Below are 23,225 nucleotides of genomic sequence, written 5' to 3' on the forward strand. Positions count from 1 at the left end.
GCACTGCAAGTTTCTGGAAAATCCGTTTTTGGCAGCGAAATTTATATATCTTTTATTTTGTAGATTTCGGTAACACCCATTTAGCCTGGAACAGGAGGAGACAAAGCAGAGAGATGACCAAGAGGAAGTGACATGAACACCATGGGTAGACCAAAGGTCAGTCCTCTTTGACATATTTTGTATGTTACCAGTCTTCACCGTGTCACTGTAACCAAAGACACATGAATTTTAAAGTTTCCACTTCCACATAAAGTTTCAAACCGTTTGTGTGTTTGTTTTTCTTAAACACATAATAGAAAATTACAAAGTTTCTCTGTCTTTTGTAATTTTTGAAGTCTAAATTTTCCTCCAAATATAGAATCACCCATTATTATATATTTAGTGTAAAAATTAAAAAGTGTGATTTTTTTTGTAATAGCCGTTTCCTCACGCAACATGCACAACAATTATCAGAGAAAGAAGTAATGAAAGAGATTAAAAAGTTAAAAAATATATGCAAATACACTATTCTCAGTATATTTTATAAAAATATTATCAATACTCAGGATTTGCAATATAATTATTGATGCACCAGTATATACTTACAGGTTTAATTACTGCACCAGCTCAAGATTGAATTACTTTGAGTCTTAACTTTTTTTTAAACAAGTGAAGATACAATACCGGCCATCATTTTGGATGCAAGTAATTACAAGTAAGTTCCTGAAATGCCACAGTATACAAACTGTACAGCAACAACACTGCTTAAATTACCAATACATACAATAAATAAATAAATAATAATAACAATAATAAGAACCATAATAATAAAAATACAATAAATAAAGGCAGACAGCTGTTCGGTTTTTATACTCAAATTTTTTTAATTTTTCTATTAATTTTGTATAATCCTCATCTTTGTATTATACAGGTCATTCATACAGTTTATGATATAGTAAATAGTAATTACACGCAAGAGGTGTAACAAGCATCAACCTGTCACCTTCACAGACGTGCATCATGTGCGCACACAAACACATTTTCTCATCCTCACACATTCACAGACAGACAGACACACACAGAGACAGGGACATGCGTCCCTCACACTGATTAAAAACAAACAAAAAAAAGAAAATGTAAAACATTTTTAACCCTAATTTTTCCATCCTCCATTTTCACCAGATTCACATACCTCTTTACTCTTACTCTGAAAACAAACATGACAATACTTATGCTTTAACAAAATAATAATATTTAAAAAAACTAAGAAGAAGAGACAATTACAAAATCAATGCAGAAAGGCAACTAAAGATGTGGGCAGAGGACTTCTGAGGACATAGGGGGCTAATTGAGATCCCAGGATCTGACATTTAACAGGAGAGTTGCAGTGACATCAGCTTGGAAAAACGGTCATCTTCGTGAAGCTCGAGCAGAATCCAATATGCTACAAAATTTAGAGACTTCATGTGACCCGTTGTTTCTGTTCAGTCAGCTATGCCACTGTATGTGCTGAGCTTTGAGTAGGGGATGAGGTACAGATCCGAGGAAGGCAACACAAACTAGTTAAAAAGGACACTGTAAGGTTTATGGCACGAATAACAGCACTGAGGGTAGCGGGTGCATAGTGGGAGTCACAGCTAAACCAATCACACAGCTTTGTACCATCTGCAAGGGTGTTAAGCAAAGGACACTTGATCAAAAATATTTTCAGTTTCCATTATGAGCACAAAGAGAGCAAAACTAACACATGGCAACCCCCCTCCAAAGACAGGTACCCCCCACTCATCTGCAGAAAGCTCATTAAAGTGAAGCTGCTCTCAGTTATAAACATCCCTTCTCCGTGCAACTCGTGCTTGAAATCACTGCTTCAAATTACAAACAGCTTCAAGCATCACAGTTCAGAGCACACAAATGAGTGAGGAAACACAGAGCGTGATAATCTTACCTGCCCCCTCTGCCCGGGTCAGACTGAAAATGAAGCCAGCAGAAAGTGACGGCGATATGTTTGCACTGACGTTAAGAAGAAAAACACTAGTGTGTTACAGAGAGAAAACGAGCGAATGCCGAACAGAAAAATGAAGTCTCGCACGTCTATGTATGTGGGAGCAACATTAAACACTGTGCGTCAGGAACTGCAGCAGTAGTTAGTCCTTTTTTCTTTTTTTTAATTTCTTCTTCTTTCCTTTTCTCTTTTTTGCATTGGAGCACACGCTGACTCTTTTTAGACACAACACACATGCAGCTACTCATACAACCCCTGGATTCCCACAGAATAGACTTTCCCAAATCATAATCTCATACTCTCGTATACACGTACGCACACACACTTTCCCTCACACACAGACACAAAAAGCTGTCCTCATTCTTGGGCGTCCTCTGTGCGCCACTTGAGGAAATCTTCTTTCCGGGCGTCCGGTTTGATCTGGTTTCTCATGCCACCCAGCAGATTGGAGGTGGCTTCAGAGGCCACTATTAAAGGTCGGACTACAGTGGGCGGGATCTGCCGCAGGACGCCGCCCACGGCTCCGGGGAGACCTTTCTGTTCGTGGCCGCGGGATGCTACATCGCACAACTGTTGGGCCGTGTCAATCACTCCCTGGAGAGCAAAGAGAGCAGACAGTTTAGTCTAAAAATTTAGGGTTTCAGCCCCCTTTGCATTCATGCATGCAGAAGTTTCTACAAGGCCTTGTAACATATAGTTAACCTCTTCTACCAACATAGATGTAGCTGCAGATACTTTCTTTTCATCCTCAGCCCTGGTTAACCCTGGCCTCTAACCCACGAACTCTTTCTACATTTTATTTGGGCACGTACCTCTCTGACGGTGTCGTAGGCCTTGGCCACTCCTTCCCTAAGGTCTGCAGGCTGCGCGACTCTTCGAGGTCGACTAGAGGTAGCCCGGCCCTCGGTGATGGCGTAGCGATTCAGAGGAGGCGTTGGAGACAAGATGTCGTACACGGTCTCTGCTGTAGCCTGTCACAGAGGTACACAGACACCAGAAGAGTTATTGGCATATTAGGAATGTGTGTGCGCTTTACCTTCAGGCTTTTAACATCTGTGTAACTAAGAGTCATGATCTGCACTCAGAGTACCTGGATAGCCTGCACCAGCCTGTTGCTAAGCTCCAGAGCAGCGGATGCTGTGGAAGTACCAAAGGACGCTGCCCCCCTCTGGAGACCTCGAATGATGCGTCCATCCTTCCTGTACTGCTCTATAGGCAGCCAGAACAAATCCCTCACTCCGTGGACTGGATAGGATGAAGGAGAGAGGAAGTATGAACCACAATCCAAGCAATAATGGAAAGCAGCTGTAAAAATGTTTGCAGAAAACAAAAGCAACTTACACAGCTGGACGACTGAGTGCATGGGTCCAACACCTCCCAGGATGCCGGGCAGCTGATTCTTCCTGATATCCGTCAGCCACTCTGTGACGGCGTACTGAATCACTTTGTCGACCCCGAGGAGACTGGAACATGCAGAAAGTCTCAGAAAGTCAAACTACTAACAGCAAATTTAGGGCAAATTACTGAAAAATAACTGAAATGTTTGCTTGTTGGTTTGTTTGTTTTTACCCGTGTCTGCAGCAGAGCCTCTTCAGTTTCAGCTCGGAGCAGTTTAATTGGGCCAGACCGATCAGAATCCCTGCAAACGTCCCCTGAGGAACAACAAGTGTGAAAACACATCATTTAAACCCTTCAGCTTGTTTGAATCAGTAGACAGGATCTCTGAATGACCACTCACTTGTTCAATGACGACATGCTTGCCATGATAGTCGAGCCAAATAGGCACTTCAGATGTGAAACGAAACTCCCTGAAAAGGATGGAGACAAGAAGCGGGAAACTTTATCAATCATTTAAACTTTTAGTCTTTGAGTTACTCTACTTTATTTAAGCTAATTTGTTAGAGGTGATTTTTCTTTTTTGGCTTCTGTAACATAGGAATTTCCTAGCTAGTAACTTACATCATCTTTACAGTATTCTCTGCTCTTTCTTTTTTATTCTCTTTCTCTGGATTTCTCACTCTCTTTTCAGTCACTACATACCGGAAGTAGATTGGCTGGTCAGAGGAGGCGCTGGAGCCGGCAGAAGAGGAACTCTGCTCACTGTAGGTAGTTTCCACAGAAGCTGTGAGGTCAGGTCCAAGACTACCAGCAGCAGCAGCCATCTCTAGATCCTCAGTCCCCTTCTGGGAGAAATCTGCCTTCACTGAAAACAGAGAAATTACAACAGGTCACAAATCTAGCATGCTAAACCTCACCTCAGTCATCATTTAAATGTACTCTGTAGCTAATTAAAATTCATCGTGCCACAACGATGAACAAGAAAAAGACTACAACTCCATTAAAAATCAGTTTGGTAGATCTGACATCAAAGAACTGAATGATAAAAGAAGACCTGACAGAGCTCACCTTCAGCTGCAGGATCCACAGGCAGGTAAGGATTAACAGAGGAAGCTAGATTACTAAAAAAGTCTTTCAGGAAAAACAGTGCGTCCTACACAAGAAACAGAAAAAAATAAGAAAAGATGTGAAGATTTTATGGGAGCAGTACAAACAGCAGAATGAATGGTACTGAATTAATTTTGAGCTACAAAGAAACATCTGTGGAGTGTGAAACGGCTCATTTATGACGATCAAACAGATTTAATACATCTGTACTCAAAATAATTTCTGCAGTAAGAGTTGTTTTTTTTGTGCCACCACCTCATGGACGAGGTTCAAGAGCAGCTCTCAGTATTCAGTCCCAAAAGTTACCTGGTCGATGTTGAGTCTCAGCGGCAGCAGGCTGACCCGGAGACAGCACTCTGGCCCCCCGAGGCCAGACTCAGGACACACCTGCAGGGCCTTCACAGTCAACTACAAAAATGACACACACCACATGAGTACTATCATTCAAAGTCTGTTCAGCATGTTCCTAACTGCATTAAAGCTAAGCTAAATAGAAAGTGCACAAAGTAAGTAAAGATTTACAACATCAGGATGGTTTGACTCCAAGTCAGATGCTGTGCACAACAGAAAATTCAGTTTCTAATCAAAGACCCTCCGTCTCTCTGTCTCACCATGTTGGAGTGGGCTCGGCGGGGCATGCTCTCACTAGTGTAGAGGTAGAGGAATTTGTTGATTTGTGAGGAGGCCAGTCGGTCTCGAACTTCCAGCTCCTGGACGATGAACACCTGCCTGGAGAGCGGCTGCTCACCACCGGGACCGACCCCGACCACAGGTGCTGCTGACCCCTCCCCATCCTGCCCCGCTACTGCCACTGGGTAGGACTCATGCTGGAACGACACCTGGAGGACAAAACAGGAGACACATGTTGAGACAGAGGTACAGTGATATATGGCTGTATGCCAATATGTATTTAAAAAAACTTACATTTTCAAACCAGTGATATCAATGCATTAGTGTACCTTGGTGAGCTGTATCTCCATCAGCAGGCTGTGCTGACGGCCGATGCCTCCAGCTGAGCGCCAAGAGTTCTGCGGTCGAGAGGAGGGGGCGGAGCGAGAAGGTGACCCACGGACGCCAGCGGGCACTGAACGACCTCTGCAGAGAGGTGCACCCACACACACAGGAGAACAAAAACACAAAAAACAAACTATAAATCTGACAAACTATGTACACAAAAGTTTCAAAAACCTTGTATGGACTGGACCAATCAGCGTGCTAATGTTTCAGTTATTTAATATTTATATAATTAATTATATGATAACCATGGGTGTCTGTGCATGAAAGAATTCATGTGCATTGTTACCTGTTCACGTTCTGAGCATGCAGAGACATAGGCCTGCCTCCAAAGTCCTTTCCCCCGTAAAGGTGCCAGACCACAGAGATCTCCCGTAAAACTACCCTACTCTGAGGCACCGGGAAGCGACTCGGGGCTCGGAGCAGGTCTGAGCTGCCACGTGGCCGGGAAAAATGGCTGTCCTTCACTCTAATGGGCCCCTCGCACAGCACTGTTACCGTGGGCTCTCCATCCCGGGGCTGTAATAAACACACACGTAGACATTTTGTGAGTGAGCGCAGAGTCTGAAATGGGTTCATGAATGAGAGGTGACAGGGAAGTGAAAGCTAAGAGGGGACCCTCACAGGGATGCCCATGCCGGGAGCCTCCAGGATACAGAAGTCGTCATTGTCGGTGGAGCCCTCGGAGCCTTCCTCTGACATCATATCTGCCTGCGCCTCTGTTGCTGTGGCAACCAGCCCGTCAAGCTCCCCCTGAAGGACAGAGGGGCCGTGCTTTGAGGCTTCATCGGGGAACAGGTAGACGGAGACGGGGGAGCTTCTCGGCATTGAAGGTGAACCTGGATGAAAGCAGAAAGAATGAGATGTAAATATTTAGCAAACTGGTACTCTATACAGACCATAATACCTCCTGTTATACAAAGAATGCCACTGTTCCCACTACAGAATTTTTGGGGTTTTCAGACACTCAAACGATATCATAAAAAAAAAAAAAAAAAAGGAACTGAAGTAAGTTTTTAATCTACATTTTCATAATACTGGGCTGACTTCTACAAATGTCTGTAGAGAAATCTCCTGTGTGTAAAGTGAAGCATGTCTACACACATGAGAACAGGATAATTTTACCTAACTATAGTCTGTCAGGATGATCCCAGGGGTTATAAACAGAGCAACTCCGCAGTACCTGGTTCTAAACTTTCTTCTCTGTGGCTCTTCTCCGTGTCGATTAAGGCGTCAGCCAGGTCGTACTGGTTGATCTCGGCGGTTTCAGCGGGAGGACAGGGCAGCATAGACGCTGGACTTTCTGACAGCTAATAAAACAAAACAACATTGGTATGTTGGACCATTTTATCACATCTTTAAAGTAAACATCATACACTCCACATTTCACCAGCCTTACTGGTAATTTCTGTCCAGCGATTTCAGTGGGTGAGGTGTGCCGTGGCGGCGGGTGCAGGTCGCCCTGAGAGACCAGGTACTGCAGCAGATTGACGAGGGCAGCACAGGAATCTGCACAGGTGTGCAGATGGACCACATTGTTGGAACAACGGAGCTCAAAGAGCGGCTGGGACTGTCGAATAAAGAGAGGACAATGGCAGTGGGGACACAGGAGGGAAGATCATAAGAGAGATGAGAGAACCTTAAAGCTGCGACATTTCCACCAAAAAGATAAAACATTTGTCAAAAATGTTAACAAAATGTGTAATGGTACAGAAATAAAGAGTTTTATTGTGGGCTGAGTTTATTCAGAAACTTCATTAAATCAAATCTTCTTCTCATTTAATCTTTTAATCCTTAAAATGTATATTTTTTTTTATTTACGTGTCTTCTTTAAACTTAATTTTTCCATTGTGAAACAATCTATACATAAAAGAGAAAAAAATCACAACTTTTAAAAGTCATGTTTATAGAAATACTATAAAGGGGAAAAGCATAGGTGGGGTATAAGAAATGCATAGATTTGTATGCATTAGAAATAGTTTGGGTTTTTATCCCACATTTATAACCAGATATCTACTGTTTTTGTGTATCTCATTTTAAATTTATAGTAAATTAATACAAGAAAGAAAATAAAAGAGATTAATTTTCATGACATATTTTCTACTTTACATTTTCTCAAATACATCATCCATATCCCCATCCTTCATTTTATTTTCTGGGTGTTTTCCTATAAATGTATCTACTAATTCTATTATTTACATCAGAGGGATTTAGGTTTTTTTTTTCTCTACCGTTTGATATGTTCTTCAGTGAGTCAATAATTCTCAATTAAGACTGATGGGAGTTTTCTTCTCCAATATAATTCATTGTGCCTTTAAATATTCTACAAACTTAAAAACCTCTAGCCAAAAGTCTATTTAAAAATGTATACTGCATGCAATTTCTCCAGCACAGAAAACCTGAGCTTGGCATAATCAAGAACATGGACGGGTACTTGTATATACAGCTTTTCTATTCTAACTGAGCACTCAATGCACTCGCTTACTACCAGCCTCATTCACACACACACGCTTTTTAAACCGATCATTCACACACTCACACTCCTGGACGCCCGAGGACGCTTCACGGAGACTAAAGAAAACCGAAGATCAAGCCACCGACCTTCTGATTGGTAGACGACCTGGTCTACCCTCCTGAGCCACAGCCGCTGCTGATGAGGTTGTTTGTTTATTATGGCTGCATTATTATACTTTGTTGATGCCTTGTTTATCTGAATATTTAACTTACTTGTAATGACTCTTATCCATCTTTTTTTTTTTTCTTGTTCTTTCTTTCGTTTGTTTGTCTGTATTGCCTGGGGATCTAAATTGTTTTTGTCTTATTACAGCCCATAAAAACTTTAAAACCTTAATAAAAAGGAAAACAATAATTAAAAAACAGCAAACAGAGCAAATACACCCAAATAAAGACTGAAAATAGACATTTAAAGGATTTTTTAATTGATTTTAAACAGACATTTTTCATATTATACCCTGAATGTGTCCTCACTGACCTGGTTATAGGACAGCTGCATCGATGAGGAGGGACGCCCTGTTTACTGTAGCTGGTTTTGGTTTCCTGCCCAGCTGAAAGGGATTCTAGTCCTAAATTGCTACCTGGGGCTTTTTATCGTATTTAAACTTCATTATAACAAACAAAATATTTATAAACACGTAGCCTGTGCTTGTTAGTGGTTTGTGAAGATAATTGCGCTAAATTGTAATGTTTTATTTATGCTCACATATTTTGCTGGCAGCAGTAATCTTTTTCTTTTTTTTTTTTCTTGCTGTGGTTCACGGCTGCTGAGGGTGAAGGAGACAAAGGTAAGTAAACACACGGTGGGCACTCACCAGCTTTCCCGTATCACTGCCTTTCCATGTGGTGATGGCGAGCTCCAGCAGGTCAATGTCCAGGACACACACGTAGTCTGTGTGACACAAACACGCGGTGGTTTTATTAGGAAACTGCTTATTTTGCAGTCATTTCAACACATTTTTTGTTTATTTTACTAACAATAACTGCGGGACAGGCCCTTGAACTGGCAAACCAGTTTTCAGAATGCCTTGGAAAAAGTACATATTAAGTGACCTTTCTATTTGCCATTCAGCTTCCCAATATTATTATAGCTGTTCTTTTCAGCACAAAGATGACCTTTTAGGCCCAGTTCCAGCCATATTTTTATTTTCTATTCTTGGACTCTACTGGAGCATAATTAACAGTTCAAAATCTTGAACTTTATCTTAAACGGAGCTTCAATAAAGAAACAAACCATTTTAGTCCCCTTTTCCACCCTTCAAGATGACTTTCTTCTGATTGGCTGAGGGTATTACCTCCCTTTAACATCATACAGAGCTCACATACTTTTTTGTGATCCACCACTTTAAAGGCTAAAACAATTCAGAGGGTGGTAAATTACTCTTAAACAGCTCTAATATCAGTCTCACAGGCCTCATGTTAAAAATACTAGACCGCCAAACTTGGGATAACCATTTTCACTGTTCAGTCATGTGTCATTCTTAGCAGCATGGCCAATGATTCGGTCCCCTGTTAGTTTCTGATATCACAAGACACTGATTAGTTTAATGCATGCAAGATAAGAAAAGAAAATGCTACTTCTCATCTAAGCTTCACTGGAGTTCCTCAGCACACAGTCCTGAATAACTCTAACAGATAAAATCCAAAAAGGAAACCCAAACCAAACCCCTGTTTTTACACAGCTCCAAAAGGCATCTGAAGTACCTTACCTCTCCTCAAGTCCACTGTTTCAGTCTCACATTTGTCAGAGAGGTAGAGAGCAGAATCATCCAGGATGAATCTGACCACAACATAACAAAAATGAACAAAGGTCTCCCAACGATTCATACACTGTGACAAAAACTGACAGCAACGTTTTTGATTATCGTTTTAATGGACAATCTTTATGTCGAGTACCTGAGGTGGAAGGTGGCAGTGTCAACAATGATATTACTGGACAGAGAGAAGGACTCCGCTGTGAATAACACTCGCAGGGGCAGATACAGGGGTCTGAGAAGCAAGATATGAAACAAGGGTGTAAAACGAGAAAAAAACAAACAAAATCCATGTCCACATTATTTTACAAAACCTCTCTTTTGGGTGTATACCTATAGTCAACAGCACAGGTAGCGAGGTGCGTGTGGAGGACAGTGATGACGGCCGGCGAGGTGTATCCCAGAATAGGATCGTCGATGACATCCAGGAAGTCGACCAGCTGGAAGAGTTTGCAGGTCATGAAGTAAATTTAGACTTTATCCACTTTATTTGACTTCTTTGTGTAGAGTGCGCTTTTTATTTTTCTCTTCAGTCCAAATGGTTTAACTACCGGTTTAATTACCACATTTACACGTTCTGCAGGATAGAGCTCATTATAGTTATGTAATTTTCCATCTTAAATCATATTTTTTTCTGTCTACGGTGTAACAACATATACTTATTTATTATTTCTGGGAGCAAGAAGTTGTTTTTGGCAGAGCCAGTAATAGACTAATAGCAGCTGCCAGCACACTCGCAGCCGTTTTCAGCTGTCTGGATTTTTTATTCATTTCCTGTACAGAAACATTTTCAGTGCAATTAATCTGACCTGTATAATCAATCTGTGAGGTCCAAGTTTTTTTTCTTCTTCCCCCCACACAGCTCCTCTAAACCACATCTACATCAGTGATTACAGCACTTTCTAAATCGCCTGCAACCTCCCTGATGCAGCAATTTAAATGTTTTTTCTTAATGTATAATCGTGAATTGTATGTTGACTGCACAAGATAGTGGCTATAAAATAATAACAGCATCAGTGTTTAGACTGATGGTGCAGAAAATGAAGAAAATGAGGGCTTAATTGTGCTTCCAAAACTAGAGTAAGACAGAGCCTGTGTTTTCCTGGTAGCTATTTTCAGCCATTTTCACACAGATTAGAGAAATGCTGGATGCTGGAAGAACCAGAGTAACTGTGGAAACTCAACACAGCAAAAGAAGCGTCCTGTTGTTGTAAGAGCCAATAAAAGCAAAGAGGGAGAGTGATAGAAGAATAAAACTCTTTCACGATGGAAGGAGCTCTGGGACTATAGCGGGGTCTAAACCGACATTTAGCTGGCATTATTTCTACTCAAGAAAGAAAAACTTGCAGTCTGAGTAGGGGATGTTTTTAGAACTGAAAGCAGTCATTTCTTTATGATAGTGTCCCAGAGGGGAGGGCAGGAGAAAAGGTGTTTACTCCAAGTACTTGGAAAAATGGCTCACTAAAAAAATAAATACAATAATAATGTGTTAGTCTAGTTTCTATTCAGTCCTTTTTAACCAGTTCAAAAAAAAAAGAAAAAAGAAATCTGTGCAGATTTCTTTTTGTAGAATGCAGAATGCCAAAAAACAGCAGTCTGGGAAGAAAAAGATATTTCCTGAATCGCAAAACAGCAAGTCTGACATTTTTCTCTATGACAGCTTAAATTTCTAATCCAAATACTTCAAAATTGAATAGCAAAAACATCCATTCATTTTCTTAATGAAATTTCCAATTCAGGATTCAGGGTTGCAGCAGTGCTGGAGCCTATCCTGCTGTCAAAGGGGTGAGATGCAGGTAGACCCTGGTCAGGTCACCAGTACATGGCAGGGCTAACCCAGAGAACAAGAAGACAAATTCATGCTCATTTTCACACCTGTTGCCATTTTAGAATCACCAATTAGCCTCACATGCATGTCTTTGGACTGCAAAAGGAAGCTGCACGACCTGGAGAGAACTTATTAAGGCATGCGGAGAGCATGGAAACTCCACACAAAAAGCCTACAGAAGCTTGTTTCCCCCCACAGAAAAATATATATTTTTTGCCATCCACAAGTCAAAATTCTGACTTCCTCAGAAGTTTTTATTTAAACATTTTTGTTTGATTTAGACAGAAAAAGACAGAAAGGAAAGAGACTGGGAGAAGTAACAACACATAACAAAGAGCCACAGCAAAGGCTGCTGCATTTCAGCCATATGGGATATGGTCGCCTTCTTAACCAGTGAGCTAGCTCTCTAGATTTCGAATTCAGCAAAATGCTATTTTGTTTTCAGTGGCTTCCATATCAGCTAGCTGGTGGATTCAGACTGAGGACCTTTTTGCTGTTAGGAGACCGTACAAACCATTGCACCGCTGTGCCTCTTTAGCGTGATTCATTCAGCTTCTTACCTGCTCGTGCCAACTGTGGTTGGTCTGCGTCATGTAATGTCGCATGGTGGCACCTTGAAGGCGAAGGGCAACGAGGAACTCCTGTGAAGAGAACAAGAAATAAAAAACCAAAACAACAACAATAACAATCATCATCATCACTATCAGGTATATGAGGACATGCCTTGACATTTCTCTGAGGGTCCAGTGTGATTTTGATGGCTGTGGATAACATCTGCACCTCTCCCTCCCTGCCGCTCACACTGCTCACTCCCACCTCTGTGGGGTAGATGGTGAGGTCCAGGTGCTTTGGGGGCATGAAGCTGGGCATTTCCAACCGCTGCGGGATGGGGGTGTCCTTCAAGACAGCTGTGTTTGTGTGGCATATGAAAAAGTTAACTGCATACTTAGTGCATAACACACACCATGCTGAAACTAAATGTCTTTAAATAACACAACAATGCGCACCTCGATGGTAGAGCTCCACTCGTCTGCTCTCCAGACACAGGAAACTGAGATTGGGGTCATTTTGGTGCTGCGCTACACTGAATATCTTCCCCCCTTCCAGATCAAGCACGAGCTCTCCGTGACTCTGGTCCTCCTGAATCAATGGCATCAGTGTCAGCAGAACAATACATGATGAATACACAGTTAACAATGGAAAAGCATTTTACACATCTTCATGATGATAGTAACTATGAATAGATTTCGATAAATACATTCATTAACATGTGGTTGGATATCTGATTGCAACTACTTTATAGTCATTAAATCTTCATCTCCTGACTTGAAAGGCTAAAAATAAGAAGTTCCAACATATTGTAGTTTAAGATAAACAATCTTGGAAGGTTTTAATAATTAGTATCTGATGCAGTTAAAATCCACAAAATTCACTGTCTTTTGGCTACCTTCTTGTCTGTCCTGGCTTGGAGGCGACCCTTCCCGATAATCACAGTGAGGGAGAGAAGGCTCAGATTGTGGTTGGGACGAGGAGCCATTGGATGCGACTTTCCAGATGATTCACTGGCCAAGTAGTACTGACACTCGTCCTCTTCTGAGTCAGAGTCTACAGCAGAGAGAGAGCATGAGAGAAGACGAAGGAAAAAACATTTTGTCTGTTTAATTTTAGTCATCAGTGAAGGAAAAATTCTCCAAACATATTAAATACTTAATATAAGATGACCTGAGAGGTTATTATGTCTAATAAATCTACAATATGCTCAAGTTTTTCCATCAAATGAGCCAAACTCACCCAGTCTAAAGGCCGACTTGCAGAGCTGGAACTCATCCTGGTGATGGCGGCTGTGGTCGGGGCTGTGGGCTGAGGGGGGAGGAGGCGGGGGAGGCTCCCACATCAACAGATCATTATTGATCCTTGTGGACAGAGGGACGGGTGAGGGGAAATTACTGTTAGTTCTGAGGCAGGATTTAAGACCAAAATAAGGATGAAAATAGGAACAAAGCTGGAAGAGGTATTAATATAACAAGCAAAGCCAGTTTGACACGAGCACCTCAAAGACGGAGAATTGCGTTAACAGTACAGCTCCGAGACACTCAGAGGGAAATGAAGGAGCTCGTTCTGGGTTATGTGGTGGAAGAAATGCTACCAGTATGAACTCGCTACACAATCAGCTAAAGTCAGTACACTCGGGCTGGACTCCCTCTGCACATATAACCAGCGCTCATGAGCTAACTGTAGGAGCAAGTTTATCTCTGGTGATGCAAAACTTTAATGAGTTACTTTCATCTATAAGTAATGATGCAACATAACTTTTTATTAGCAGTAACATGTTATGTATTAAGTTACTTTTAAATGTATCCAGCATTGAACACTATTAACATCTAAAGCCAGCAAAATCTTTTGTGTGTCAAGGCAGGTAGAGTGCATCTGTAAGACTTTATAAGAGTCGTTTGTATAGTCGTTTTGAATATTAAACTTAAGAGTTTAAAAAAAGTAGAGTCCATATTTTTTAAGGACACCTGGATTATTCTAAGCTGGGAGGGCAAACAATGGTCTTGCGATACTTTTTACATACCTGTTATAGATGCTCTGGAAGGCCTGTTTGCTGGGGAGCAGGATATAAGCCAGTGGCATGCTGATGTCCACAGCACACTGACACTGAGCGACACACTGCTCCTGAAACTGACGCATCTCCTCTGGGTCGGCTGGAATCACCATCTAAAACACATAGGGAGGAGAGGTGAGGCGAGGAGGAACATGGATGGCTGAGATGGTTTATAAACTGGGATGTGTCATGTTTTTTTGTGTGTCAGCACACCTCCTCAGTCTCAAACATGGTGCGGTTGGAGGAAAAAGGAGAGCTCGTTTTGTCGTTGAATTCACAGTGACTTTCAAAGAAGGCGGCACCAAGGTCCCTGATGAGGCCCGGGTTCATGCCACTCAGACCAGCTGCTGGGCCCTGAGCCTCACCTCCACGCACACGCACTGATATCCTGTTCACAAAGACATGAGGAAAGCTGACTGAGTGATGAGAAAGAATAATGAAGAAAATCAGCTTTGCCCTCAGTTGTCTCACGAGTGTTGCCACTCCTTAGTCTCTTTGAGATTAATATAAATGGTACTGAAAGAACCAGACTCCTGAACAGTGAAGTTAAAATTAAAACATGTAGTTCAGCATCTCAAATTTCGTGAATTACACATATTGTCTTTTGGCTTCTGTATATGAAAAAAAAAAAAAAAAAAGGCTGGTGAATATTTGAAGAGAAGACAATTTGGTCACAGCCTCAAAAGGGGGAAATGCTAATTCAGTTTATTAAAGATCTTGACATTTTTATTATATTTTATAATCTTCCCATAGCTGAAAACACATTTACTGTGTTCTTCTGATGGTCTTCATGAGCATCATAAGATGGAGTCTGTGACTCCTTTTATGAATCACTGATCCACTGATGATCAGAAGGACTAACCTGGGCAGAGTGTCCCGGTTCTTCCTCACTCTGATACAAGGGAAAGAGCCTCCCTCCCAGCCCTCATATGACCCTGGTGAGACACAAGACATTGGGAAATTAAACTGAGCTCTAAATATCAGACTAAAGGAATTATTAACTAAACTATAATCTTAGAAACCAAGCCGGTAAAAACACAACTTGGATGGGTACATCAATATAAAACGCCAGATATGAAAATGTCTGCATTCATTATAAAAGACACTTGTATATAACATAACTTTATGTACAGAAAGACACAGGTCTCTTTTTTTTTTAAATACAGCGCTAATTTAAGATTAAAGTTATAGTTTATTGTTTCCAGAAGTCCCTAATAACTAGAAATTTAACACTAAAAGTACATTGGACTGTCTTTGCTAAACAGTGGTCAGTACTCTGGTCATCTAGCTTTGGTTCCTCCTGTCATGAATCTTCACTGAGAAGCAACAACTACTTGTGTGTGTTCTCACCGTGCAGGTCAGTGAAGGAGGCCTCCAGCAGCTGGGTGAGGCAGGGGGCCCACGGATGTCCCGGTGTAGTCTGCTCACTTTGCAGGTCTGGGGCCTCCTGGTGCTTCAGCTCAAACTCTGTCATCTCCAACACCAAGGTCTCCTGCCGCACCGCCCTCTGGGTTGGAGGCCGACGCTTTGGGAGGGGCTGCAGATCAGGTATGGGGAAACGAAGTCTGAGGACGGCGTGAGGCGACAGGAGGGTGAAGGAGGAGCTGAGCTCGGTGCTGTGAGTCTGAGAGGAAAGTAGGAGGAAAAGGTTGAGCCTCAGTGGCTTGTATTACCAACATATTACTATAATTATAAACTCTACAGCCTTTAATGATGTCAAGATTAAGTATCCCCTCAGATCCAGTAACTGTGAGGGATTTTTTTTAAACAGCAGGTCTCTCTGTATGGTCTGGACCTAAGACACGATACACAGTTCATACTCTCTGGGTGACCTCATTTATTGTTTTCACAGAATAAATCTATTCCACTGACCTGTACGAGTCCTGGTCCAGGCGTCTGATTGGGACAGTAGCTGAAGGCTTTGCTGAGGCTCCTCAGGCGGCTGAGGATGTCCAAATCCAGTTCGGCACTAAGCTCAGCCAGCTCCACTCGCACAACGCTGCTCCGCCGCAACACCTGCTGCTTGCCCTGCAGAAACACATGAACACACAACAGGTTAAAGAAAAAAGAAATTGTTGTTATTCTCACATCAGTTTTTGACATAATGTTTGGTTGATTACGCATGTTTGAATAGCTAAAGTAAACTGTAAGGCTTTTAGTGGTCAATCCTTCCGAAGAGCTTCACAAAAATCTACATATATAAATACTGGAAATGTTACAGTACAGATTTTTCAGGATACAGCTATTAAATATAAAAAAAATGACTTGAACTTTTGAATATTTTAAGATATAAAAAGTTAAAGGGTAAAGTTTTGTTTTGTCACAAATATCTAATTTTATTTAATATGACATGGAAAAAAAGAGGGAAAGTCTTTCTTAATAAAACTGTAAGAAACACATACTTAATGCTTTTCTTTTTAAACTATCAAAAAGTCCTTCCTGGAGTTCACATTTTCATGCAACTGCTTCTTGTCCCGTGTATGATCTCCATTGCAAACACTAATTTTGGCTATGACTCTGAGTCAAACCTATACTGTTTTAACCTCAGCTGGCACTGGGAAAAATACATAGAAATCATTTTGGTGCCAATCTCTAACCATAAATATAACTTATATTTGTTTACAGTAAAACTCATTATGGAACCATTAAACCATTTCTGAAAATATTTCTGAGCACACTGTGGTTTGGTGATTAAAAGGTAAATTGCACTTTATTATCAGAAGATATACTTTTAACCTTTACTTTACCTGATACACTCCTTTTAAAATGTATATTTTGTAAACGATGATGGGTGAACAGAACAGGAAGTCTTGAACTAAATAACCACTATCAGGGTATCCTGGCTCCAATGTAAACCCAGAATAATTTGCAATTTGAGAGGCTAAGTCAGCGGACTAGTCGATGGCTAAAAAGATTGGGCCGTGTGTTTAGAAATGCTTACCTTACGCAGGCGTTTTTCAGTGAGGCTGTAGTGTAACTGGGCACACGGTCTGGCTGCAGCTCCAACTGTAAACAGACCAGCTTTCTGGAACTGAAGCAACTGAAAAGAGAAACCCAAAGGAGAGTTGAGACTGGATTTGTAGTTTTTCCCTTGGGGTGGTAAAGAAGCAATGAATATACCACTTCCAGACAATAGGGAAAGGTCATCTTAAATGTGAAATTCTTATCTGACATTTTCAACTCTAATTTAAGTCACTTTTCCTTTATTTTACAATAACTTTAGTCTGAACAGCCATTTCTCAAAACCTTAAATATTGATGTTTGTTAAGTATTTGGATGCTCTTATGAAATAACTTACTCTGGACTGTGCAAACACTGACTTTCATGTGAATGCTTCACAAAATTAAATTCTTAGCACAGAGACAAGCTTTCACCTTTACAGTGTGAACACTGCCTGTTCTTGTTTAAAAGCTCGACAGACTGACAGAGAGATGATCTACCTCACAGTACTCCGGCCGGCCGTCCTCCCAGAGGCACTCTAACAGCTCCAGTCTGCTGAAGGAAAGGTCAGAGGTCACAGCCTTGTTTTGGCGTCTCCCACTCCGCATCTCACAGGTGACCTGCACTGCTGCTCCTGTTAATCTGCAGTGAGAACGATAAAGAGAAACAAACTCTTGGTCTCAATGGGAAAACTTGACCAAATGTCTGTGAATGCAATTTGAGAGAGAGGACGGAAGCAGGACCAACAAAAAGTTGGAAAGAAGGAGAAAACCCCCCCCCAAAACATCTGCATCCTCCTCAATACCTACAGACTAACTTCATTAATGTTTGTAGTACTTAAGAAACATATAACTACCATCCAATGATCAATCACAAGCACCTGATTATGAAAGTGTATTTTTCTATCTCCTTCCATACAAAACCACAATAAAGACGATGTGTGCATTTTTTAACCTGAGATTTGAATGTGGGCAGGCTTTGGCGAATCCGCCTCTCAGTTGATGGAAGTCTCTTTCACTGAACATGCTGTCCTTGAAGGCGGTCAGCTCCTTGAAAAACACCTTAGACACCTGAGCCAATGACGAGGCTCTGTCAGCACTGGAGGGTTGTGGATCCTCCTGCAGAAGGGTTAGAGTGAGTCCGCCAAGGGTCAGTCGCAGCAACGTGTCAGGCTTCAGCTGCTCTGCCTGGCCGCTGTGTGATCGTCCTGGAAAGATGAGAGTCCAGCATAGAGACAAAGCATGGGCAGGCTTTCTTGCTTAATATAAAGATATAAGTAAATTTAATTTGCTTTACATTTAGGTGTCATAGTATTAAGACACTGCTTCTATTACAAAGTGCAATCATGACACTTGTTATATTAGACCTCCTGATTCTTCTATAGGCACAACTGCCAGGACTCCCTTATTTTAACACCATCTTCTGGCACCCTTCTCTTTTGCTGTTTCTCCCAGAAAAGTCCAGCAACTTTCTTGAAAATCTAACTTATATATATATATATATATATACATACATACATACACACATATACATATATCAGACATGCAAGCTTTTTGTGGTCATCTAAAGTTGCAAGACTGCCCATTAAACACAGCCTACATGCAAACCTGGCAACCTAATTCAGGGTGTATGTCTGCAGGTAGACCAATTAGATGCTCCCTGACTTAGTTATTTTTACTTCACCACTTCAGCTCCTTTTATAGCAAAGGCAAAATGAAGAGTAAGACTTGAAAATACTGAAAAATCAATAACTTTGTGGCTTTTGTGAAGCTGGAAAGATTCAAGCTTCCTGAATCAATAGCAGCACATTTTTCCTGAAGTATTCAGGTAGAGCGTGAGCTTAAACCAAACTGTTCAGTCCTCTGGCAGCTCTGGCATCTCTGTGCTGTGCTAGGAAAATGTACAACTGTGTACTTTCACCAAAATCATTTTACACATATCCCACCTGTCCCTCTTCCCAACATAAACCCATTACTTAGCACTCCACATTACCTCTACTGCGGCCGCTGGCCTGGGGTAGACTAGATACACAGCCAGCAACAGGATATCTCCTGGGACAATTCATGACGCCCTGGCAGGAAAAGTCAAAGTGAGAACAAGAAGATTTACAAATTCCTGTTTAATGCATGCTATTCTTGAACATACATAACTTTGTGCTTGCAGTTGGTGCTAAAACACATTTTCACATTTGTTAACAAATGTGAAATGCCCAAAATAAAATAAATGAAATAACTGTTTAAAAAAAAAAAAATCATATTAGATATTTTTAATACTTTTCATGGCATGAGCACACAATACAAATACAGATCAACCAGAAATTTATTCTGACAGTTTTTGGACCTTAGAACATTCAGGTATCTGTTAGAAATTTAAACATGCGCATGCGCACACACGCACACACACACTGTGTACCTGTGCAGACAGCGGTCCCGGCTGTGTGAAGCTGGCTAGACTGTGTGTGGAAGACTCCATGTCGCTGTCTGACAGCTCACTGCTGGAGCGGACAGATGTCACACTGCTCGTCATCCCAGCAGGACCCATAGAGTAAAACATTTCTGCAGGAAAACACATACAGACGCACTGAGTGATTAATTACTGAAATGTAAACAAACACTTCTTCACGTCATGTTCCTGTAAGAAAAGGAGCAGCAGTTTTACACACCTTCAGGAATAGGACATAAAATTAAAATACCAGACTACTCTCTGCGGCTCACACAATCAAACACCAGACTGGTGTCCTGTATCTTTTTTAAATGACACTATCAAAGGAAACTGTGTATTAATTGCGAGCTAAGATATTGGGAACAAACACCATTTACTATCCAAAAAAAAGAAAAATCAACTCATGCTTCACAATTTACTTGGCTTTTTTTTTTAATTAAATATGCAGATTCTTAACAGTCCTGCTGATGTTAGGATGCATTTGAAGCAGACACAGTATAAGAGGTCTTGTACTGATCCGTGTACCTCCATTCTCCATGCCGGTGACAAACGACTCGAGGTCAGGCTCAGTTTCCCACTCATCGTCTCTGGGACTGGAGCCGAGCTGCTTACCGAGGTCTTCCTCAATCATTCGCAGGTCATCTGAGTCTAACGGACGACTGTGCACTCTGCCGCACTTGGTCTCTGGCTCTGGGTAATAGAGGAGCGAATATCTGATTAAAATGGTTCAAAGGAAAACAGACCATGTGTATAACCTCACATTTAGGAGGCGTATAAAAATATCTGTGACATTACTGTTTAGCTCCAGGCTGCAGCGGGAGAAGCCAGACTAGTGTAGGTGTTTAAGGACAGAGACGTTATCACATTATGGGGCTGTACAATGTACTGCTTGAATTTGTGAGCCCGTACTACTTTATGGTTCAGAGAATCATACATTTCAGGTACAATATTATGAGCGAGGGCAATACTTTTTAACCTACATGACCATAAAGCGGAAACAGAGAAATCTTTAATTTTAAAATCATTTATTCATGTTACTAAACCCCCAATTACCTAACTATGCTTCAACCAGTCTCCTGCTTTCACCTAGAGTCAGCTGACAAAAATGCCATTCTTTAACTTATATAGGTAAAGACTATTTTAGGTCATGGCATAATCATAATCATAAAACTGGCCATGAATTAGTTTATATCACACTGCCTGTTGTTCTGTACCAGTGTCTATACAGAGGGCTGCCAGCAGGTCTGTCAGATGGGTTATTTGATCAGGAGACAGCAGCATGTGGACACAGCCCACTTTCCCATCCAACTCCAGCTAAGAATCGGAGAGAAAGAAAAGAGAAAGAAGTCAGCCTGAGACAGTAGTTGTGTTTTTGCATTTCTTGGTGTGCATGAGAGAGCTGCGTGCACCTTTGGTCCGGGCAGCATGTCGTTCTGTTTGATCTTAACGGTGGTCTCAATGAAACCGGAGCAGCTTCCTATGAGGAGCGGCTGAGATAGAGGGGCAACTTGTGGCTTGGCCTTCTCCCCTTCCTCCTCCTCCTTATCATCGTCGCCTTCACCTTCCTCTCCCTCACTAGCCATGGCTGAATCTGTGTGTTCCTCCTCAGGAGGACCCTGTCAAATGAAGACAAATGAAGACAGAGATGAAAGTCAGGAACATTTTCTTCTTCACACAATGCCACTTGTAAATTATAATTCAGTTCTAAAGAAAAAGCAGATCCACACCACTTTGTCCTCCATAGGTGTCACATACCATTATTATGGAAGTTGTAATTTAATACGTTATTTTCTGACAACACTTCACATAAGAAAAGATAAATCATCCTGTTTGTAAAGCTGTAACCTAAAAAGTATCCTTCTGAAGTCAGACATTTTTTAAAAAGCTGCAGACTTTCTCCAGTCAGATTGTCTGAACTGATCTTATAGTCTCAGTTTAAACATCAGCAGATCATGTCTGTGTTATATCTGCAACGTGTCGCCACAGCTCTCCACATTTGTTAGTCTGATTACTTGTATTTCAAATGAAAACTAAAAGCAATTTTGCAAAAAAAATCAAAAGGTAAAAGAAATAAAGAAAATAAAATAGAAAAGATACAGAAATCTGAGGAAGTGGGCTCCATCACCTGTACTATGCCATTGCTATCATAGAACAGCTGAACAGCGCTCAGCTGGAGGATCTTGTGCAGGAAGGCGGGTGGCTGGTGGATGTCGACAGGCACGGCAGTCTGGCTGGCTGGATCTCGCACTGCCTCGTCGAAATACTCCAGCCTTGAAAAACATGGCAAAATCAGAAACGTACACCATTTACTGCTAACGGCAAATCTAAATTCAGTAAATTTAAGTGAGAATAAAAAACGGTGGAAACAGAGGAAGACATTATACCTGCAAACTGGTTTCAATGTGACAAAACATCAGTCGTGTAATTAATGGTATGCTGATAACCAACGTAATATTCTGACCAGAAATACACACTTACACGTTCAGTGCCTTCAGCACCAGGACAGCTGAAGCAGAAGCTCCTGTTTAACAAACACTGCATGTGTAACATGCCTCACTTGACCTGAATCAGTTCTGCCCTTGTGGTCTCTGATCACAGATCAGCAAAGCTCAACCTGTGCAGCTTTGTCAACATGCCAGGAAAACAGAGAGTCATCAGTCTCACAGCAAAATGCCAATAACGTCATGACATATGAGGGACACAAAAAGGACGTAGGTTTAGAGTCAGAAGTGTGCAGGGCATTGAAGTTTAAAAAATGACCATACTGTAATGCAAGTCTATTTAAAGTAATCTTTACCTTCCTTTTCAGATAATAACTTGCGATTGTCAAAAAATATTGGCAACTATAGTTTAAATAATTTAAAAAGTACTGTGATTTATCCCATTTAAAGTCCAGCCAGCCTGAAAGTAGCCTGAGAGCTAAAAGCACTTTCTTGATTATGACAATTTACATCCTCTCCTGTTTTCTTAGGCTTGGATTAAGGAATTTTTTTTAAAGTTATAAGATCTATCTGAAAATATAAAATTGGGGGTCATTTGTAGCTACCTTGTAATAATAAAACAGAAAGAGTATTTTATGCTTTAAATTAGGTTTAGTGCATTTTATTTAACCCTGCTTGACTACTGCAGTTGGAAATGGTTCCAATGTTATGTCAACAATGTAGCACGAATACATCAAACCATTAGGAACAGCTCTCTCTATATATAATTCTGGTGTTTCATACGCAGCATCAGTGACTCATCAGTGTCCAGTCATCAATGAATGTCACGGTCACAGACACTCTATTATTGACAACACCTCAAGCATAGGCCGCAGTTATCTGTAGCCACTGTTCAGCAGAATACTGGTAATGTTTCAAATGTGCTTCACACTGAGGCCACGGAGTGCAAGCTCATAAACAGAACAGGCCTCTCGTGCTTAGCAGCTGATGATTAGAGAAGACCTGGCCTCCATTTTGGTAATCACAGAAAAATGTGAGCATGCTGTGCTTCACTTTGAGTTTCTGTTTGAGTTTCTATCCACCAAGGAGTGTGTGCTGAGAGCATTTATACCTTTATGTCAATGGCTCATATTATAGCGCTACAGCCCAAAAGATACATCTGCTAGCTGATATTATTAGCCCACACACAGGCCACCTGACACAATTTCCACCTGCAATGACTGCACATCACTTTTGGCGACTTTTTCAAACTAAATGTAAA

The 23,225-nt window shown here is 41.3% G+C and overlaps 1 protein-coding gene across 1 annotated transcript in view; it reads right to left on the reverse strand.

The window, feature by feature from the left end:
- Positions 1 to 846: 846 nt before the first annotated feature.
- Positions 847 to 23,225, reverse strand: part of atg2a (autophagy related 2A) — a 29,350-nt gene continuing 6,971 nt past the window's right edge. Inside the window, exons 5-42 of the mRNA XM_063496182.1 lie at positions 21,649 to 21,793; positions 20,933 to 21,139; positions 20,738 to 20,837; positions 20,049 to 20,213; positions 19,494 to 19,636; positions 19,074 to 19,152; positions 18,036 to 18,288; positions 17,582 to 17,723; positions 17,083 to 17,181; positions 16,014 to 16,169; positions 15,492 to 15,765; positions 15,004 to 15,076; positions 14,355 to 14,529; positions 14,112 to 14,254; positions 13,328 to 13,449; positions 12,984 to 13,141; positions 12,544 to 12,676; positions 12,260 to 12,444; positions 12,097 to 12,177; positions 10,042 to 10,148; positions 9,851 to 9,943; positions 9,664 to 9,734; positions 8,770 to 8,846; positions 6,840 to 7,010; positions 6,624 to 6,750; positions 6,065 to 6,279; positions 5,730 to 5,959; positions 5,386 to 5,521; positions 5,038 to 5,265; positions 4,733 to 4,834; positions 4,388 to 4,472; positions 4,022 to 4,184; positions 3,720 to 3,789; positions 3,551 to 3,633; positions 3,323 to 3,444; positions 3,072 to 3,226; positions 2,794 to 2,952; positions 847 to 2,575 (exon numbers count right to left, since the gene is read on the reverse strand). Coding sequence (XP_063352252.1) covers positions 2,339 to 2,575; positions 2,794 to 2,952; positions 3,072 to 3,226; positions 3,323 to 3,444; positions 3,551 to 3,633; positions 3,720 to 3,789; positions 4,022 to 4,184; positions 4,388 to 4,472; positions 4,733 to 4,834; positions 5,038 to 5,265; positions 5,386 to 5,521; positions 5,730 to 5,959; positions 6,065 to 6,279; positions 6,624 to 6,750; positions 6,840 to 7,010; positions 8,770 to 8,846; positions 9,664 to 9,734; positions 9,851 to 9,943; positions 10,042 to 10,148; positions 12,097 to 12,177; positions 12,260 to 12,444; positions 12,544 to 12,676; positions 12,984 to 13,141; positions 13,328 to 13,449; positions 14,112 to 14,254; positions 14,355 to 14,529; positions 15,004 to 15,076; positions 15,492 to 15,765; positions 16,014 to 16,169; positions 17,083 to 17,181; positions 17,582 to 17,723; positions 18,036 to 18,288; positions 19,074 to 19,152; positions 19,494 to 19,636; positions 20,049 to 20,213; positions 20,738 to 20,837; positions 20,933 to 21,139; positions 21,649 to 21,793 — 5,464 coding nt within the window. The 3' untranslated portion in view covers positions 847 to 2,338. The remainder of the gene's footprint in view (positions 2,576 to 2,793; positions 2,953 to 3,071; positions 3,227 to 3,322; positions 3,445 to 3,550; positions 3,634 to 3,719; positions 3,790 to 4,021; positions 4,185 to 4,387; positions 4,473 to 4,732; positions 4,835 to 5,037; positions 5,266 to 5,385; positions 5,522 to 5,729; positions 5,960 to 6,064; positions 6,280 to 6,623; positions 6,751 to 6,839; positions 7,011 to 8,769; positions 8,847 to 9,663; positions 9,735 to 9,850; positions 9,944 to 10,041; positions 10,149 to 12,096; positions 12,178 to 12,259; positions 12,445 to 12,543; positions 12,677 to 12,983; positions 13,142 to 13,327; positions 13,450 to 14,111; positions 14,255 to 14,354; positions 14,530 to 15,003; positions 15,077 to 15,491; positions 15,766 to 16,013; positions 16,170 to 17,082; positions 17,182 to 17,581; positions 17,724 to 18,035; positions 18,289 to 19,073; positions 19,153 to 19,493; positions 19,637 to 20,048; positions 20,214 to 20,737; positions 20,838 to 20,932; positions 21,140 to 21,648; positions 21,794 to 23,225) is intronic.

This window comes from Pelmatolapia mariae, linkage group LG2, assembly GCF_036321145.2.
Source record: "Pelmatolapia mariae isolate MD_Pm_ZW linkage group LG2, Pm_UMD_F_2, whole genome shotgun sequence".
In the NCBI taxonomy this organism is placed as follows: domain Eukaryota; kingdom Metazoa; phylum Chordata; class Actinopteri; order Cichliformes; family Cichlidae; genus Pelmatolapia; species Pelmatolapia mariae.